Consider the following 21,431-nt stretch of genomic DNA (forward strand, 5'->3'; position numbering starts at 1 on the left):
AAAATACAATACACTGACTACTTCCCAGTTCTTACACTGGTATCCTCCCCTTGGGCCTAGGTACCTATATCTAACCAGGCTTGCCTACAGATAAGTCCAAACAGGCTACCTTACACCCTACAATCCATGCTCAACCCAGCAGCCAGAATGATCTTTGAAATCTTATTAGGTCATGTTACATGTCTGCTCAAATCCCTGCAATGACTCCCCATCTCATTCAGAGTAAATGAAAGTGTGAGTCATTCAACGGCAGAGAAAGGCTCATAGGATCATCCTCCATACCTGTCCTCCCGTTCTACTGTGCTCCCCCTCACTCACTGTGCTCCAGCTAACCCCCATCCCCACCCCGACGCAGTCTCCTACCTCAGGGTCTTTGTATTAACCTTAACCTCTGCCTGGGGCACTCTTTCCCCAGATACCACTGGCCTAAGTCACTTACCATCTTCACCTATATCCCTGCACCAAGGCTGTACTATTGAGTCTTTTTTTTCAGTTATTTTTAAAAATTTATTCATTTATTTTAATTGGATGATAATTACTTTGCAATATTGTGATGGTTTTTTGCCAAACATCAACATGAATCGGCCACAGGTACACATGTGTCCCCCACATCCTGAACCCCCCTCCCACCTCCCTCCCCACCGTGTCCCTCTAGGTTGTCTCAGACCACTGTCTTTGGGTGGCCTGCTTCATGCATCAAACTCACACTGGTCATCTATTTTACATGTGGGGTGCTCTGTTTAGTCACTCAGTTGTGTCTGGCTCTTTGCGACCCCATGCACTGTAGCCCACTAGGATCCTCTGGGATTGCCCTACCCTCCTTCAGGGGATCTTCCCAACCCAGGGACCAAACCCAGGTCTCCCACATTGCAGGCAGATTCTCTACCATATCAGCCACCGGGGAAGTCCCTATTTTACAATGGTAATGTACATGTTGGATGATTTGAGAATTGCACTATTGTTTCTTGACTGTTCCTCCTTTGTCTCTGCATCCCCTCCCTTCCCTAATTAACAACTGTTTGAACCTGCCCTTGGAATTCAGAGATCTTGGAGGCTGAATGCAGCCTATTTCCTGTAATCAAACAATTGTTGTTGTTGTTGTTGCTTCATCCTAAGTCACATCTGACTCTTTGCAACCACATGGACTGTAGCCTGCCAGGCTCCTCTGTCCAAGGGATTCCCCAGGCAAGAATACTGGAGTAGGTTGCCATTTCCTTCTCCAAGGGATCTTCCTGACCCAGGGTTCGAATCCATGTCTCCTGCCAATGCAGGCTGATTCTTTACTGTCTGAACCACCAGGGAAGCCACTTCTTTTGAAAAGTGGGGTGAATAAGAGAAAATATCTCAAAGAAGTGTTTACAAGAAGATATAAAGTCACACATGTGAAGAAACAAGCACAATCCTGGTATGAGAAACTCTTTGTTATGTCTATTGTATGATTTGTATCCCATTTCTCTTGGAGATAACAAGTCCACAACCAAATGAATGTGAAGAACACCAAATTTGAGAGGCTAATTTGGGGACTACCAGGTCAGCACTTGATAAAGTGCTCCAAATCTGAAGTTAGAAATTGTTAGAATGGCTACAAGAAAGCATGTAAAACCATGAGATTTTATGGACAGCATATAATGAAAATGTCAAAAAAAATTTACTGACAACAATGCTGTGGAGAAACTAATACAAAAACAGAAGTGGGGACTTCTCTGGCAGCCCAGTGGTAAGACTTTCCCTTCCAGTGCAGGGGGTACTTCTTTGTTACCTGCTTAGGGAGCTAAGATCCCACATGCCTCATGGACAAAAAAACCAAACATAAAAGCAGAAGCAATGTTGTAACACATTCAATAAAGACTTTAAAAAATGGTCTCCATCCAAAACAAAGTCTTAAAAAATAATCCAACAAAAGTGAAGTCACAGGTGCTTTAGGAATAGAAGAAATGAACATGTCTTTTGAGGGAGAAAAGGAGCCAGGAGATTTAAATCTGCAACATTTGTCTTCGGGGTTTACAATGTTCACTTATTTCTGAGGTCAGTGACTCATCACAGACAGGGGGCGCCTAGACTCAGGAGCCTGGCCAGGGCCCCTTTCACATCCTTGTTCCTCAGGCTGTAGATGAAAGGGTTCAGCATCAGAGTGACTACAGTGTACATCACTGAGGCAATGGAGTGTCTCTGTGAAGAGTGGGTCACAGCAGAAATGAGGTAAACCCCCAGGCCTGTCCCATAGAACAAGGAGACCACAGTGAGGTGAGACATGCAGGTGGAAAACGCTTTATACTTGCCCTCAGTGGAGGCCATCTTTATCAATGTAGAGACAATCTGAGAGTAAGAATAGAGGATCCCAGTCAGAGGAAACATACACAGCAGGACAGTCGCGATGTACAAGCAGATGTTATTGATGAGGGTGTCCGAGCAGGCTGCCTTGAGAGTCTGAGTCAGTTCACAGAAGAAATGTGGAATTTCAGTTCCAATACAGAAAGTCAGCCGCATCATCAGTAGCACATGAAACAGGCAGTTGAATAAAATGATAAGCCAACACGTGAGAACCAGGAGACCACAGAAGTGGGGGTTCATGATGACCATGTAGTGCAGGGGTTGGCAGATGGCCACAAACCGGTCATAGGCCATCACGGTCAGGAGGAAATTGTCCATTCCAGCAAAAACCATAAAGAAATACACCTGAGTGAAGCAGCCTATGTAGGAGATGTCTTTTCTCTGTGTCTGAATATTCACTAGCATCCTCGGGACAGTGGTGGAGACAAAGCAGATGTCAACAAAGGACAGGTGGGAGAGGAAGAAGTACATGGGGGTGTGGAGGTGGGAGTCAGTGCTGATGGCCAGGATGATGAGCAGGTTCCCCAGATGGCAACCAGGAACATGGACAGGAACACTCCAAAGAGAAGGGGCTGCAGTTCTGGATCATCTGAGAGGCCCAGGAGGAGGAACTGTGATACTCCTGTCTGGTTTCCTGCTCCCATGTAGCTGGTATGTCTGCTGGGGAAGGAGGCAAAAGCAACATTCAATGAATAGTCAACTGGCACCTCAGCTAGTCATCACTTTTTCCTAGATTGCAGTATGGTTGATTTGAGGGGCTTCCCTGGTAGCTCAGACAGTAAGGTATCTGCCTACAATGCAGGAGACCCCGTTTTGATTCCTGGGTCGGGAAGATCCCCTGATAAGGGATAGCCCACACTCCAGTACCCTTGGGCTTCCCTGGTGGCTCAGTCAGTAAAGGATTCGCCTGGAATGCAATCCCCATGGACAGAGGAGCCTAGCAGACTGCAGTCGATGGGATCAAACAGAGTCGAAGGTGACTGAATGACTAAGCATAGCACAGCATATTTGATTTACAATATTCTGCTAGTTTCATCTGTACAGCTGAAGTGATTCAGTTACATATACTTTTTCAGATTATTTTCTGATATGATTTATTATAAGATATTATAATATAGTTCACTCTGCTATACAGTAAATCCTTCTTATTTATTTATTTTATGTTTAGTAGTTTGTATCTGTTAATCCCATACTCTTAATTTACTCTCCCGCCACTCCCTTCCCCCTTAGGTAACCATAAAGTTTGTTTTCCATGTCTGTGAATCTGTTTTTGATTTGTATATAGATGCATATGTATTATTTTTTTTTTGGTTCTATACATAAGTGACATCATATAATACTTGTCTTTCTCTGACTTACCTCACTTTGTTTGATAATGTCTAGGGCCATCCATGTTACTGCACATGGCAACATTTCACTCTCTTTTATGGCCATATAATATTCCATTGTGTGTGTGTGTGTGTGTGTGTATCACATTTTTTCATCTTCTTAAGCCAATTGTCTGTTGATAAGCACTTGGGTTGTTTCCAAGGCTTGGTTATTGTAAATAGAGCTGCTATGAACATTTGGGTGCATGTGTCTTTTTGAATTAGAGTTTTCATCTTTTCTGTATATATGCCAAGAAGGGGGATTGTTGGATCATTTGGTAGCTCTATTTTTAGTTTTTTATGGAAACTCCATACTGTTTAGTGGTTGCACTAACTTACTGTCCCACCAACAGTGTAGGAATCCCTTTTCTTCACACCCTCTCCTGACTTTATTATGTGCAGACTTCTTAAGTCTTCACTTTCTGATTCCACCTTTTTGTGGGCAGGTTTCACCCTCTATTAGTCCTTCCTATGTCAGTGCTTCATTCATTGGACTGGCAGCCCATTTCTATTTTAAGGATCTGTAATTATTCAGACTTTCTTTAATTCAGCAGATATCTCTATTTCTTTTTATGTCCTAGTCATGTGTTCTAATTCCCATATTGAATCTATGAACATAAATAAATTTCCTCTTTGGTAAGACCTTTCTGAAATAATTGGGCTATTGATTGAAGATATTTAAGGTCTTTTTAAAAAATAATATCTGTATTTCCTTCATTCTCACAGCTCTATAACAGTAAGACATGAGTTGTCAGTTCAAACAATTTTAATTCTGTCCCATGATATGTCCTACTGATGTCTCAGTTAATTCTAATGTGTCTTATTTCTACTCTTTCTAAAAATGTGGTTACTTCTCTTCTCAGTGATGCTTGAAAATGCACTTTTGCACAGCAGAATATCAATAAATGATAGCTATTATTATCATTATCAATATTAATCTTTTTGTGACAACTATTTATGAGTCATAACTCAAAGTACAGTGTGAAAAGTGTTAGTGGCTCAGTCGTGTCTGACTATTTTGCAACCCCATGGACTGCAGCCCACCAGGCTCCTCTGTCCATGGGATTCTCCAGGCAAGAATACTGGAGTGGGTGGCCATTTCCTCCTCCAGGGGATCTTTCTGACTGAGGGCTCAAACCTGGGTCTCCTGCATTGCCAGGTGATTGCTTACCATCTGAGCCACCAGGGAAGGCCTAAGTATAGTGTTGAGCTGTGATTTATAAAATGGGGTCTGAGTCAGATTGCCCAGAATAGAATTTTGGCCCACCAACTTACTTTCTTTGTGACCTTGACAAAGTTACTTAATCTCTCTGAACTGCACACACATACCTCTACAGTGGAGTAGTAAATATCCCCTACATTATAAGACTGATGAGTGAATAAAATGAGACGATGCACGTGCTTTTTCTAGTGTGGTTCTCGTGACATGCAGTGGACATTTAGTAAATGTGACCTTCTGTTCTTCACATGTATCTTGCATGGCTACCATTGAGCATTATGCCCCATAGAAAGGGCAGCCATCAAAGATAAAATCCAGATTATTATAAACACAAAAGGTCTGTTACCTCTTTTGACTGCCATGCAGTGCTTCTAATTAATGATGATTCCCAGGGCTCCCACTTTCAGAGACCTGCTGCCAGGTGGATTCTTGCAAGACAGGGAAAAATCTTATGAACTACATAGATAAGAGAGAGAAACAAGATCACAAAACCATTAAAATCAAATGCAAACTGTGTGAGAGAGTACGAGTGTATGTGTTCATGCTCACAGCTGGAAATGTGACATCTAAAAATCAGTGAACTTGGGATGTCCCAGGCAGTCTATTGATTCAGACTTTGCCTTTCAGTAGAGGGAGTATATGTTTGATCTCTGGTTGGGGAGTTAAGATTCTACATGCCTCGCAGCCAAAAAACAAAAACAGAAAACAGAAGCAATATTATAAAAATTCACAATAAAAACTTTTAAAAAATCAGTGGACTTAATTGCAAGAAAAGTGTGATTGGCAGATTTGAATTTAAATATTCAAAGCTTCTATAAATCAAATTTACAAAAGCTGAAAGGCAAATTTAGGGCTTGAAAAAATGTTTGCATCCATTATGATAGAAAAAGTGTGTTATTAATGTCTAGAGAATGCTAGTTAATTAAAAAGACAAAAATTCTCTTTTTGAGAACCAATTTGCCCTGAGAAGGAAAGTAGAAAAGGTTTCTCTCTGAAACACAACTGTTGAGCTGTGAGAAGGATGGGAATTGTTAATCAGAGGAAATAAGGAAAGGGCAAGCATTTGGGGCTGAGAGAACAGATTTCATGGTTGCTCTGGGACTGGTGAACTTGGTAATAGAAGGGATGTGAAAGGTCAGTGAGATGGAGAGCAGAGTGAAGCCAGAAGGACAGAGAGTGAAGCCCACAAGTCCAGCATCTTGTACTATTCTTGACAAGCATCTCATGTTGGTAATTTTATGTTTACTTGTGGGTCAGAAATTGTGACTGTTTTTGCTTATCATTGTCCTTCCAGGGGCTTACATAGTGCCTGGCACATAGAAGGTGTTCAACACATGCAAATGATAGATAAATAATAAAAAAGTGAGACCATAAGCATCAACTGTAACACAAAATGAACCCGCCAAGTTTATCATATGCCTGAATGTAGACACAAAATAGTTAAATGAAACAAAGTACATTCATATAACTTTTAAGATAGTAACATATCATGAATAATAACTATTCAAGGGATGGGAAGCTAGCTATACTATGATGTTGAACACAATTCATTACAAAAATACATCAATAAAGAGAAATCATAGCCATTATCACAAGAGAAAATGCATTTGAGAAAATGTAAGAGCCATTACTGTAGTTAGCAGCCAGGACAGAGCCTCTCACTAAGTGGGGATGTCAAAGACAGTTTCTTAACCCAACCAAGAATAGGTATTTTAGAACTTCAGCCAGAAAGATATTCTACATTAGAAAGCTAAAATATTTCTGTTAAATTCATGAACAGGCCAATTCTATTAAATTCATGAACAGGCCATCTACTTCAATGTCTATCTCTCCATATTATCCTGAATGATCAGAGATAAGGATCTGCAAAATCTGGGCTGCTCAGCAGGAGGTGAACAGCAGGTGAGCAAGCAAAGCTTCACCTGTATTTACAGCCACTCCCCATAACCAACATTACCACCTGAGCTACCTACACTTCCTGTCAGGTCAGCGATGGCATTGGATTCTCACAGAAGCATGAACCCTACTATGAACTGTGCATGTGAGGGACCTAGGTTGTGCGCTCCGTATGAGAATCGAATGTCTGACTATCTGAGGTGGAGCTGAAGCAGTGATGCTAGTGCTGGGGCGTGGCTGCAAATACAGACTATCATTAGCAGAGAGGTTTGACTGCACAGTGCATGCTAAGTCACTGCAATCGTGTCTGACTCTTTGCGACCTAACGGATTGTACTCCACCAGGCTCCTCTGTCCATCAGATTCTCCAGACAAGAGTAATGGAGTGGGCTCCCATTTCCTTCTCCAGGGAATCTTCCCAACCCAGGGATCGAACCCATATCTCCTTTGTCTCTTGCATTGGCAGACAGATTCTTAATGGCTAGAGCCACTGGGAAGCCCCTTGATTGCATAGAGATCAATTGTTTACAGACTCATATCAAAACTCTATCAGTGAGTGCCAAGTGACAACTGTATAATTATTTCTTTATATATTATAATGTAGTAATAATAGAAATAAAGTGCACAATAAATGTAATGCACTTGAATCATTCCAAAACCTTCCCCCCAACCTCAATCCATGGAAAAATTTCTTCCATGAAACCAGTCCCTGATGCCAAAGGCTGGAGACTGCTGATTAAAGACATTGGTAAGATGAGAAAAGAAAATGAGCCTGAGTACAGAAATAATTATATTATTTGTCAATGATACTGAGGACACTAAAGAGAAGCAATGACAAGAATACAGTAAGTTATCAATAAGTTGAATCAGCTACAAAAACAGTTGAGCGATATAATAGATAAATAGACAAATCCCATCACATGAGGACTATATTAGACATTACCTGGTGCGTATCTCTAGTCAGCAGTTAATGAATGAGTACTTGGTCACAGGAAATCAAGTAGGAGCCTACAATTCAAAGGAAAGAGCAGAGAAGAAGCAGAGCTTCTCTGGAAAATAAGTCTTATTGGAGATAGACTTTAGTAGAGTCTAAGAAGACAGAGAAGGAAACAGCAAGACGTGGAAAACACTGGTGTCAGTAGAAACTAAAGCACCTTCAAAGTACAGGGACTTCACTGCCTTAGAATAAATCAATATGGGACTTTCCCAGTCTCACTCTTCTGGAGGTAAAGGCTGATACCCACTTTCTCCCCTTTTTTCTTCTTACTCCATCAGCACTTCCTGAGGGACATGCTCTGGTATTTGTCACTGCAGGTTTCTGTTCTCCATGTTCTGTTCTTGGGAAGTCCAGTTGAGTTTTCACTTGGCTGGGTTCAGAGAGTTATATCTAAGGGGCAAAAAGAACATGCTTATAGTTTGCAGGGCCTCAGGGGTGGGATTCTCACAGGTCTTCATTAAATGAACTGTTCTATTGGCCTTCTACTGTCCAAACAATTCAGTTCCCTTGAGGTACAAAGGTAAAAGAATGGAAAACTTTCAACCAGTGCAAGTAGCTGTGGTGGGAGATGAACTGATTTCTCCACTATTGCCTCTGGGCTTCCCGAATAGCTCAGTTGGTAAAGAATCCATGTGCAATGGAGGAGACCTGCGTTCAATCCCTGGGTTGAGAAGATCCCTGGGAGAAGGGAACGGCTACCCACTCCAGTATTCTGGTCTGGAGAACTCCAAGGTGGGTGGCAAAGAGTTAGACATGGCTGACATGAGCGACTTTCAATTTCACTTTCACTGCTGTCATTAATTAAGACAGAACACCTGAATAACACATTTCATTGCCAAGTGGAAATTACTAGTGGAGTGTTTCATGGACACATGAAATTCAATCTTTCCAAGAACAAATTCAGTGTTTTTTTCCTTTCTTCCTTTATACCTTTCTTCATTTTTACCTTTCTTCCTTCGTTCAGAAGGATGAGATAGACATTTTCCATAGTCTATCCTATAAAAGCTTTTGAATTTGAACCCTGAACCTATTCAGAAGATAAATAAGTAATTATTTTTAAGTAGAATATGAAGGCTCAAATTCTTAATATCACAAAACCACTATAGCGGAAAACCTGGACTGGAGACAATTTATGAGGAAAAGATACGAGAGCCTTACTTAACTACAATTTTGGTAAATTGGACAAATGGCAAATTAGAGTGTATAGAGAAACTCTTTTTTATTTGGGACATTGTATCATAAAACAAATGGGTTATGCAAATTTTTACTTTTACTTGAAGAAAAGGAAACTGCTAAGTCAGTTTGGGCTGCTGTAATAAAATACTATAAATGGGGAAGGGGCTTGTGAACAATTTTCAAAACAAGTATTTCTCAGAGTTCTAGAGGCTGGAAGTCTGAGATCTAGGTTCCAGGATCACTGATTTCTGGTAAAGACTCTCTTTCGGGCTGCTGACTGTTCACTTTCCATCGTGTCCTCACAGGGCAAAGAGCAAAGAGAAAAAGCAGCTCTCATGACTCTCACAAGAGTAAGAACCCCATCATGAGGGCCCATCCCCCTGACAGCATCAAATCCTCACTACCTCCCCAAAGAACCACATCCTAATACCATCACATAGGAGGTAGGTTTCAGCATGTGAATGTTGAGGGGACACAAGTATTAATTCCATAACAAGTATTAATGGGGAAATGAGAGTTTCTATGGAGATTATTGAGCTGCTACAAAGATCAGTGGTATTTGTATAAATTTCTAGAGAGAACTACAGTATAGAGTATGTTCTATAAAGCATTAACAGGAGCGATGCATCTTTCTTCCTCAAAATAGTCCTTGGCATCAGGGACCCACTCCTGGAAATTACCTCTTGCTAGAGGAAATCCATCCTCTCATCACAAAAACTGATGAAGCGATGTGAATGACACAGAGGACTTTTCCATCTCTAAGATTCTGTGATTAAAATCTATTGGTCCAAATTTATTTCAAAAAGGTAGCTCAGATTTGATTTTGTTCACTTATTTGTGTGCCTACACTCTTGCATACACTTGCTATGCACAGTCAGACCAAAGTTGGCTAAATACAGGTTTGGCTCCAGGGGAGCATATAGTCTAGACTTTAGCAAAGACCAGGGAAGAGAATAAATTAGTGAAGTGCCGAGGTCCAGCCCCGGCAGGACCAGGAATACCCAAGGGATGAGTGGCGTCGGCGAGGAAGAAGACCGACACACACAGAAGGTTGCACAGAAGAGGTAGCTTTTTTTTTTTAATTTTTAGGATAGCTCAGTTTTTATAGAATGAATGTTACCTCTCCCTTAAGTCACCATATATTACATCAGATATTGGTTTGTGCTTCCATCAATATTTTTCTTTCCCATGTTTTTCCCCTATGCATTCATCTACAATGTTTCTGATTGCAGGGTTTTTTCTTAAATGTCCTGTACATAGTCTTCTTGCCTCAATGGCCTAACATTTTCATTCTAACAAAACAATGTTCTACAAATCTCAGGTATAGTGTAAATACTTTGGGCAATAAAACAATACATGGGAAGGGTCACAGTAACATGTTTGACATTTCTGAGAATAGTACCATGTGAAAACCCTGATATTTTTCTTTACCCAAAATCACAAAATCTCAATTTACAATGATTAACTATTAAACAGCAAAAATACCTCTAAAGCAGCAGAACACCTCTATTAATAGTGAGATAATGGCAGTGAAGCTGGTTAATATAAGTCTTCTATTAAAATCCTATGTACCCCACTTCCTAACTCTACAAAAATACCCATAATATCCCATGTTGTTTAAAGAAAGGGAAACAATGAACAAATAGCAGCAAGGAAATAGCAATAATGAAAACCCTTTCAACCAAGGAGCAAGTAAACTAAAGCAGTGTATCTACTTCTAAATCTAAATGCCTCTACTCTTTTCTATTCTAGAACATTATAATCTTTTAAGCAAGCAGCCAAACTATACCTGTGGCCTTTTCTTTTCTGACTTGATGTTTATGGTCGTGTCCTGAGCCAGAGCAATCATAAGCATTTCCAAAAAGGCTTGGACTTTTCCAGGGAGGCCTTATTACTATATATTATATTTCCAAAAATTAATAGAAAGCCCAACAACAGTAAGACAGAAGGAGGAAAGGGACATACCAGGCCCCCGGGACAACCTCGAGGGGAAGAGCTGCCTTGCAGATTCCTTTCTCCACACGGCGGCTCCCGAGGGGACATATTGGGCCCCCGGGGCAGCACTGTGTGAGGAAGAGCTGCCTTGCAGGTTCCTCTCTCCTCCCGTGACCTTGTCACGGCCCTGGCGCACCCCGGCGGCTCCCCGACAGTGAAGAGCAGGACTAGAACAAATCTAAATAAGAGGATTTGATTTTACGTTTTACATTTTTTTTATTATCTATTTAGTTGGCTCAGCTGGGTCTTAGTTGTGGCACACGGGAACTTTAATCTTTGTTGCAGCATGCGAGATCTTTAGTTGTGGCATATGGAATCTGGTTCCCGGACCAAGGATTGAACCCAGGTCCGCTGCAGTGGAAGCATGGACTCTTAACCACACGACCGCCAGTGAAGTCCCACAAATTAGGATTTTAGAATAATTTTGCAGTCCTTACTATGTCCCCAATAATTAGTTTCTTTTTTTATCCAAAGTCCCTCATTCCATTCATGGCATTGTCTTCATAAATCAGTCTTTATCTTTCGTGTTAGTTTTCATTCCTACAGAAGCAGATGCTGAGCCAGGGATTCATGGGCAAGCACTTGATTGGAAGGGGCAAGAAACATGGATGGGAGAGTCGGCGGAGTGGCCGGCGCGCGCGTGTGGGTCCTCCGCCCGGCAGGAGGCGCCACACAAGGCCGTGCCCGGTAAACCGGCCGGCGGCCGCGCGGAGCCGCGCCCTCGGAGGGCAGAGGCGCCGATGGGCGGGGGCAGGGGGCGCCTGGGTCGGCACCTCTTCCAGGCGCTTGAGTTGCTCGGATAGCGCCCAGTTACGGAGACGGCAGCGCCCCTGCACCGCAGCGCCGAGTCAGCTTCCTCACGGAGTCCGCTTCCTCACGGAGTCGGCGGCGGCCGGCACGAAGAGGGCCCGGGCCCGGCCAGGCGCTGACCTCGGCTCCGCGCGGCCCTTCCCCGTTTCGGCCCGGCCTCTGGGCATGAGCGCCCGCTCGGGCCCGGGGCCGCGGCTGCCCCAGCTCGGCGGCCGGCGGGCGCGCCGGGGGCGGGCGGGCCAGCGATGCTGATCGCCGCCCGCCCGCGCCGACACCGGGGCGCGGTCTTGGAGGTGGTGGGCGACTTCGAGTACAGCAAGAGGAACCTCGTGGGACGCGAGGCCTTCGCCGTGGTCTTCCGGGGGCGGCACCGCCAGGAAACTGATTGGGGGGTAGCTATTAAAAGTATTAATAAAAAGAACCTGTCAAAATCACAAATACTGCTTGGGAAGGAAATTAAAATCTTAAAGGAACTTCAGCATGAAAACACTAGCGCTCTTTGATGTTCAGGAATTACCCAGCTCTTTCTGGTGATGGAGTATTGCAATGGTGGAGACTTGGAAGATTATTTGCAAGCTAAAGCACGTTCAGCGAGGACACCATCAGTGTTTCTGCATCAGATCGCATCTGCCATGTGCATCCTGCACAGCAAGGGCATCATCCACAGGGACCTCAAGCCCCAGAACATCCTGCTCCCATCCAACCGCAGGAAGTCCAGTGTCAGTACTATTCGCATCAAAATAGCAGATTTTGGTTTTGCTCATTACCTACATAGTAACATGATGGCCACCTCGCTGTGCAGGTCCCCAATGTACATGGCTCCTGAGGTTATCTGTCTCAGCATTACGATGCCAACGCCGACTTGTGGAGCATCAGGACAGTGATATATCAGTGCCTCCTTGGAAAGCCACATTTTCAGGCTAATAGTCCTCAAGACCTAAGGATGATTTATGGGAAAAAAAAAAAAAAAACCCAGGAACTTAATGCCTAGCGTTCCCAGAGAAATATCACCCTATTTGGCTAATCTTTTGGGTTTGCTTCAGAGAAACCAAAAAGGTAAAATGGACTTTGAAGCATTTTTCAGCCATCCTTTCCTCGAGCAAGTTCCAGTAAAAAAAAAAAAAAAAACAAAAACCACCTTCCCAGTCCAGTGCCCATGTATGCCGGCTCTGCCTCCGGAGGCTTCTATGGCAGGTCTCCGTCCTGTCGTTTTGCCTGTCCACCACCCCTTCCAGATATGCAGCGTATTCAGGAAGAAAACATCCTCCCCACCACTGGGTCCTCCCAACTTTTCCAGATGTCCAAAGATTCTGCCAGTACTAGTAGCAAGAAGTCTTCTCGTGACACGGATGACACTTTTGGGTCCACACAACGTCTCGTCAGACCACTCATATGATATGCCTATGGGAACTGCTGACAGACGTGCTTCTAATGAGTTCTTGGTGTGTGGAGGGCACTGCCAGCCCTCCGCGTCACCGCGCAGCACAGCTACCACCATGCCTGTCCCCACGCAGGTGAGGAACTACCAGCGCATAGAGCAGAACCTCACCTCCAATGCCGGCTCTGGCACAAATCTCCACGGCTCTCCATGATCTGCAGTGGTACAAAGGGCTAACACCGGCTCTCTGGGCTTCCGCCGGCCGGGATCCTGCTCCCTGGCACTGGCAGACGCAGTTCCGGACGTAAGACAAGACTCTCCACTGGCTCTTCCAGGCTTTACTCACCTTCTCCTCTGGTGGGCACCATTCCTGAGCCGTTCGGTCAGTGCTGCTGCGGGCATCCTTGGGGCCACGAATCTAGGAGTAGGAACTCATCAGGTTCTCCCGTGCCGCAGGCCCAGTCACCACAGCCTGTCCTATTGGGTGCTAGACTGCAGAGCGCCCCCACCCTCACCAACATCTACCAGAACAAGCAGAAGCTCAGAAAGCAGCACTCTGACCCCGTCTGCCCATCCCAGGCTGGGGCTGGCTACAGCTGCTCCCCCCACGGAGCTCCGTTACCAACCATCATTAGCTCTCCCACTAAGACCACGGCTCCTTTCATATTTCCCAAAATGCAAACATCTTCCAACCTGGTCACCTTGGCCACTTGTCATGGGCCTTCTGAGGGGCACCAAAAGACGGGGACAATCCGAGGAAGTGCACTCACTGTGTCCTGGTACAAGGAGGGGAGAGGCAAAAGTCTGAACAGCTGGTCAAGGCAGCGTTTGGTAGGCCCATCAGTACTGGGAAATTATCCAACCAACAAGTTAAAACACCTTTTGGTGGACATCAGGGCAGCACCACAGTTTAAATACAGAACAACCAATGGATATAGCCCGTACAGGAGCCTGTGGTTTTCCCCTGGCCCCTCCTATGGGAGCAGCAGCAAGTCCCAGGGCTGCTCACCTTGGGATCTCCCCCTCACAGGGCCACAGCCACCACGTGTGCCCACGTGGATCTTCAGACAAAAACCACCTCAGGGGGATTTAGCGGCTCCGGGGGCACCCTGTGCTCCATCGGTAGCACAGGTGTGGGGGCTCCCCGCCTGGGCTGTGCTCAGGGTCCCCCCTTCTGGGAGCAGAGGTAGCTCCCAGCCTGAGACATGTGCCTTATGGTGTGTCACCTCCCAGCCTGGAGGGGCTCATCAAAAATAGTTAAGAGATATAATAGAAAAATCCAATCACATGAGGAATACATTAGACAATGCTGAGCTGTTCTGTGCTCAGTCACGTCCTACTCTTTGCAACCCCTGGACCATGGCCCACCAGGCTCCTCTGTCCATGGGATTCTCTAGGCAAGAATACTGAAGTGGGTTGCCATGCCCTCCTCCAGGGGATCTTCCTAACCCAGGCATCGAACCCAGGTCTCCCACATTGCAAGTGGATTCTTTACCATCTGAGCCACAGGGAAGCCCCAGAATCCTGGAGTGGGTAGCCTATTCCTTCTTCAGGGGAACTTCCCAACCCAGGAATCAAACTAGGGTCTCCTGCATTGCAGGCAGATTCTCTACCAGCTGAGCTGACAGGGGAGCCCAAATTAGAGAGCAGTGAGCTATTAATGAATAAATAGTTGGGCACAAGAAATTAAATAGGAGCCTACAGTTAATAGGAAAGGGCAGAGAAGAGGTGGAGATTTTCTGGAAAAGAACTGTTATTGGAGAGGGGATCTAGAGTAGGGACCCCCAACCTCTGGGCTGAGGACCAGTACCTCCTGTGAGATCAGCCACAACATTAGACGAGAAGTAAAATGCACAATAATCACAATGTACTTGAATAATCCTGAAACCATCTCTCCCACTCCATAAAAAAAATTGTCTTCCACAAACCTGGTCCCTGACATCAAAGAGTTTGGGGACCGCTGGCCTAGAGTCCAAGAAGAAAGAGAAGGAATTAGCAAGAGCTGGAAAAGACTGGTTTCAGTAGAAACTAAAGTACTTTCAAAGTACAGGGACCTCACTGTCGTAGAAAAAAAAAAAAAAAAAAACCAATACAGGACTGTCCCAGTCTCACTCTTCCAGAAGTAAAATCCAGTACCCACATTCTCTCCTCTTTTCCTTCATACTCCCGCCGGCCCTCACTCAGACACAGTTTCCAGTGCTTGTTATTCAGCATTCTGTTCTCCATGGTCTCTCCTTGGGAAGTCCAGTTGTGTCTCCACTTGGCCAAGGTCAGAGAATGTATGTTAGGGGCAAAAGGAACTTGTTTGAAGTTTCCATTGTCTCAGGGTTGGCTCTCAAAGCCACTCCTTAAATAAACTGCTCTCTTGTCTTTCTAGTCTCCATTGTCTTTTCAGTTCTCTTGGGGTACAGAGGCAAGAGAATGGAAATTCTCCAGTCAGTGCTGCACCTGTGTAAGCAACAGCGGAGGGAGATGAGTTTGTTTTCCCCTGCCGCCTTCATTTAGATGGAACACCTGACCAACACATTCCGTTGCCAAGTGGAAATTACCAGTGGGGTGTTTTCTGTGCACATCAAACTCAGCCTTTCCAAGAATAAACTCACTATTTTCCTCCCTTTCTTCCCTCTTGCCTTCCTTCCTTCTTTTATGAGGATGAGATAGATGTTTTCCTTGGTCTATCTTCTCAAAACTTTTGAATTTGAACCCTGAACCTATTCAGAAGACACATAAGTAATTGTTTTCAAGTAAGATGTGAAGGTTCAGATTCTTAATATCACAAAGCCATTATAGTGAAAACCTGGATTGGAAGCAATTTATCAAGAAAATATATGGGAGCCTTACTTGTTACAATTTTGTTAAATAAGAAACGTGGCAAATCGGAGTGTAGAGAGAGACTATTATTTATTTGGGAAATATCACAAAATGGATGGGCTACACAAATGCCTCCATTTACTTGAAGAAGAGAGAGAGCTGTCTTAGACAGTCTGGACTGCTGTAACAAAATACCATAAACTGAGGGGCTTCTAAGGAATGAAAACGTAATTTTCATAATTCTGGAGGCCAGAAGTCTGAGATCTAGGTTCCAGGATCATTGAGTTCTAGTGAAGACTCTCTTCTGTTTGTAGACTGCCCACTTCTCATCGTGCCCTCACAGGGCAGAAAGCAGAGAGAAAAACAAGCTCTCTCATGACTCTCACAGGAGTAAGAATCCCACCATGAGGGCTCCATCCCTGTGACCTCAAATCCTAATTATCTCCCAAGAGCCCCACTTCCTAATACCATCATATTAGAGGTAGGGTTTCAAGTCTTGAATGTGGTGGGGGACACAAATATTTAGCCAATAACAAATACTAATGGGGAAATCAGTTTCTATCGAGGATGTGAAGACCTGCTGCAGAGATCAATAATACAGAGACACATGAAAACATGTTTCCCATCGCTACTTATTAGAACAACACAAATCAAAATTATAATGAGATATCATCTCACACCAGTCCAAATGGCTATCATCAAAAAATCCACAAACAATAAATGCTGGAGAGGGTGCAGAAAGAAGGGAATCCTACTACACTGCTGGTGGGAATGTAAATTGGTACAGCCACTATGGAGAACAGTATGGAGATTCCTTGGAAAACTAAAAATAGAGCTATGACCCAACAATCCCACTCCTGGGAATATATCCAGAGAAAAACATGATCTGAAAAGATGCATGCATCCCAATGTTCTTTGCAGTACTGTTTACAGAATTACAGAAGATATAGGAACAACTTAAATATCCACTGACAGAAGAATGGATAAAGAAGACATGGTACATATATACAATGGAATGTTACTCAACCGTTAAAGAGAATGAAATAATATCCTTTGCAACAACATGGACAGACCTAGAGATTGTCATATTAAGTGAAGTAAATCAGACAGAGAAAGACAAAAATCAGATGATAATGCTTATATGCAGAATCTAAAAAGAAATGATATAAATGAACTTATTTACAAAATAGAAACAGATTTACAGACTTAGAGAATGAACTTATGGTTACCGGGGGTGGGGGAGTGGGGAAGCAAGGGGAATAGGGTAGAAGGGATAGTTGGGGAGTTTGGGATAGACACGTGCACATTGCTCTATTTAAAATTGATAACCAGAAAGGACATACATATAGCACAGGGAACTCTGCTCAATGTTACATAATGGCATAAGTGGGGAAAAACTTGAGAAAGAATAGACACATGTATATGTATAACTGAATCTCTTTGCCATAGTTTTGCCATACATTTGAAACTATCACAGCATTTTTAATCAACTATACACCAATATAAAATAAAGTTTAAAAAAAAAATCAGTGGCACATGTTTTCCCAGACAGAACTATTGAGTTGGCCAAAAAGTTTGTTCAGGTTTTTCCATAACATGTTATGTAAACAATTCAATACAGATACATTCTATAAGGCACTCATCTTTCCTTTCCAAAACAGTCCTTGGCATCAATGGATCCATTCCTAGAAATTCACTCTTGCTCAAGAAAATACATCCTCTCGATTAAAAAAATTTATGAAGTTATGTGAATGACACAAATGACTTTTCCAGCTCTAAGATTCTGTGATTAAAATCTATGACTGTAGTCCAAATTTACTCTCACAAGGTAGCCCAGACTAATGGATATGTGAGTGTCTCCATTGTCCTACACACTTGCTACACACACTCAGACCAAAGTAGGCCAAATACAGGCCATAGCTCGCAGACAGCATGTAGTCTAGACTTTAGCAAAGAGTATGGAAGAGTATAAGTGAGGAGCAGGACAAGAAGAAATTTAATAAAAGGTTTCAGATAGTTCCTTATCAATACAATCAAAGGTATTTAGGCAAATGAGTTAAATTTTTTCCTCATTGAGAACTATATACACTTTATTTGAATTAAGACTTCATCTAGAAAACTTAATTTTGAATGATATTATTAATATTTGAAGAGGCAGTTTTCTGTAAACACCATGTCAATGCATAATATAATTGGCGCGACCTCTTTTATTTAATTGAGGTATGACATAATACCATGCACAAATCTTAAATGCATGAAAAATGTTACTTATGTATATGCTCATGTAGCTACTCATCTAGATTGAGAAAAAAACACTTCCATAGCTTAGAATATGTCTTGATGCTCTTTTGGGTTCCCTGCCACAAGGTATCCAGTGTTCTGACTCCTGTCTCATCAGTTGGCTTTGTCAGCTTAGATTTCATTAAAAGTGAGATCATGTAATATATTGGGCTTCCCAGGTGGGGCTAGTAGTAAAGAATGACACAAAGGTTTGATCCCTGTGTTGGGAAGATCCCCTGGATGAGGGTATGGCAACCTACTCCAGTATTCTTGCCTGGAGAATTCCATGGACAGAGGAGCCTGGAGGACTACAGTCCATAGGGTTGCAAAGAATTATACATAACTGAAGTGACTTAACATGCACACACACATGTGATATATGCACTTTCATGTCACTCAAAACTATGTCCTTCAGGCTTGTCTAGGTTGTGCATTGCAGCAATTTGTTCTTTTCATATTGGAGTGTTCTTTAGTGTGGTATACCATAGTTTATTTACTCATTCTACCAAGATGGGCATTTGAATTATTTCCAGGTTAGTGCTATCATGAAAACTGCTATAAACCTTTTTAGACATGTTTTCTGGATGTAACCATGCATTTCTCTTAGGTATATACATTGGTGTAGGAGAAGTACACTGTAGTGTAGGAGTATGTTTAGATTTAGTAGCAGTTGGACCCATTTATACTCTGACTAGTAGTGTGTGAAAGTTCCCATTGCTCCATGTCCTTGCAAGGTCTTATTTTGTTGTTGTTTGTTTTGGTTTTCTGTGGGGGTTTTTTGGCCCCATAGAATGTGGGATCTTAGTTCTTCAGTGAAGAACTGGACCCGTGCACCCTGCATTGGAAGCACAGAGTCTGAACCACAGGACTACCAGGGAAATCACAGCCCTTGATATTTTTAATCTTTTGCATTTGAGCAATTCTGGTGGGTAAATTCATGATTACCTTGATATGTCTAATGATAATGAGGAGGAGACCAAGGATAAACATTGCTGCACAGGAAATGTTGTTGTTCAGTTGCTCAGTCGTGTCTGACTTTGTGACCCCATGAACTGCAGCATGCCAGGCTTCCCTGTTTTTCAACATCTCCTGGAGATTGCCCATTGAGTTGGTGATGCCGTCCAACCATCTCATCCTCTATCATCCCCTTCTCCTCCTGCCCTCAAGCTTTCCCAGAATCAAGGTCTTTAAATTCTTTGGGAGCAGTTGCTTTTGGATATGGAAACTTGGAAGAAAATCAAGTGATGATATTTCAGAAAAAGAGGCATAAGTCATACACTCAAAGAAGTTCAGATTTGGTATTTCTTACTGCCAGTGCATTGATCTTTGGTTATCGTAGTAATTTCCAGTCCCAACATCCATGACTCTTCACAGGGAGAAGAAAGACCTGCTGACAAGTTTTCTCAGGGCTCTATTCATGTCCCTAATTCCTCAAGCTATAGATGCAGGGGTTCAGCATGGGGATGAACACAATGTACATCATTGAGGCAATTACCCACTTCAAGGTGGAGGGGAAGAAGGCAGAACTGAGATACACTCCTAACCCTGTCCCATAGAGTAAGGAAATGACTGTTAAGTGAGACCCACAGGTGGAGAAAGCTTTGTACTTCCCCTCCGCTGAGGACATCTTCAATACAGAGGAAATAATCTTGGTGTAAGAGAAAAGGATCCCAGTAAGTGAAGGAATTCCCAGCAACCCAGTCACAGAATACAGCATGATGTAAATGCTGAGAGCATCCGAACAGGCAGACTTGAGCACTGCAGCAAATTCACAGAAGAAGTTCCGAATTGCCCTGTGTGTGCAGAATGAGAGATGCAATACCATCACACTGTGCAGGAGGGAGACTAGGACACTGAGAGACCAAGAGACTAGACCCAGCAGAGCACTCGGGTGGGGATTCATAATGATCGTGTCGTGCAGGGGGTGGCAGATGGCCACAAACCTGTCGAAAGCCATCACAGTCAGGAGTAAGTTGTCCAAATACCCAAAAACTGAGGAAAAGTACATCTGGGTGAGGCAGTCTGCATAGGTGATGATTTTGCTGTTTGTCTGGAGGTTCACCAGCATTTTTGGAACTACGGTGGAATTGAGAAATATATCAGAAAAAGACAGGTGGGAGAGGAAGAAGTACATGGGGGCATGGAGGTGGGAGTCAGAGCTGACAGTGAGAATGATGAGAAGGTTCCCAAGCATGGTGACCAGGTACATGGACAGGAAAAGCCGGAAAAGGAGGGGCTGCAGGTCTGGATCTTCTGAGAGTCCCAAGAGAAGGAATTCTGAGGCAACTGTTTGATTTCCTACATCCATGTAGTTGATAATTCTGCCTGGTAATCGACAAAGCAAAGCTAATTAAAACAAACAGAAGTCCCCAAATATCAAGATATTTTTATCCTATTAATGCCCAAAGGAAAACAGAATAACCACACTTTTTGGCTGGCAATTTCCTATTTATTCACTAAGAGGGACTCAGTGCAAACATCACTACCTTATACAGGTATCATTTGGGGAAAATATATTCCCTCTTTCTGACTTTTATCACATTAATCACAACCTTCAAGATCCAGAGATTGTCATACTGAGTGAAATCAGAGAGAGAAAGACAAATATCATATGATATCACTTATATGTGGAATCTAAAATAAAAAATGGTACAAATGAACTTGTTTACAAAACAGAAATAGAAGCACAGATGTAGAAAACAACCTTACGGTTACTAAGTAGGAAAGGAGAAGGATAAATTGGGAGACTGACATTGATATATACACACTGCTATATATAAAATAGAAAACTAATAAAGACCTAGTGTATAGCACAGAGAACTCTACTCAATACTCTGTAATGACCTATATGGGAAAAGAATCTAAAAAGGAATGGATATATGTATATGTATATCTGATTCACTTTGCTGTACACCTTAAACTAGCACAACATTATAAATCAACCACATTGCAATAATCTTTTTTTTATAAAAAAAGATCTGTCTCAATAGATCATTAACCATTGTGGTGTCCAGCTCAGGTTCAGCCCATTTTAGGTGTAGCACGTCAATGATTTGAACATTTTTCCTTCTTTTGGGCAGAAATCTTCCTCCTGAATAATTCTGCCTTTCCCCCACATTTATTTTGTATTTTAGTAGATCCCTGTGTGTTGGTGGTGCACTCGCCCCACATG

General features: G+C 43.0%; 1 protein-coding gene and 1 pseudogene across 1 annotated transcript; one reads left to right on the forward strand and one right to left on the reverse strand.

Annotated features, from left to right (window-relative positions):
- Window positions 1–1,903: 1,903 nt before the first annotated feature.
- Window positions 1,904–20,567, reverse strand: LOC122440943. The gene is given in 7 exon segments (XM_043467600.1): window positions 1,904–2,861; window positions 2,864–2,991; window positions 11,665–11,810; window positions 11,859–12,186; window positions 12,558–12,727; window positions 13,317–13,586; window positions 19,692–20,567. Coding segments are annotated over 7 exon segments (2,742 nt in total). The 3' UTR covers window positions 1,904–2,037.
- Window positions 12,744–14,438, forward strand: LOC122439318 (annotated as a pseudogene).
- Window positions 20,568–21,431: the final 864 nt, after the last annotated feature.

This window comes from Cervus canadensis, chromosome 4 (assembly GCF_019320065.1).
Source record: "Cervus canadensis isolate Bull #8, Minnesota chromosome 4, ASM1932006v1, whole genome shotgun sequence".
Classification (NCBI taxonomy): Eukaryota; Metazoa; Chordata; class Mammalia; order Artiodactyla; family Cervidae; genus Cervus; species Cervus canadensis.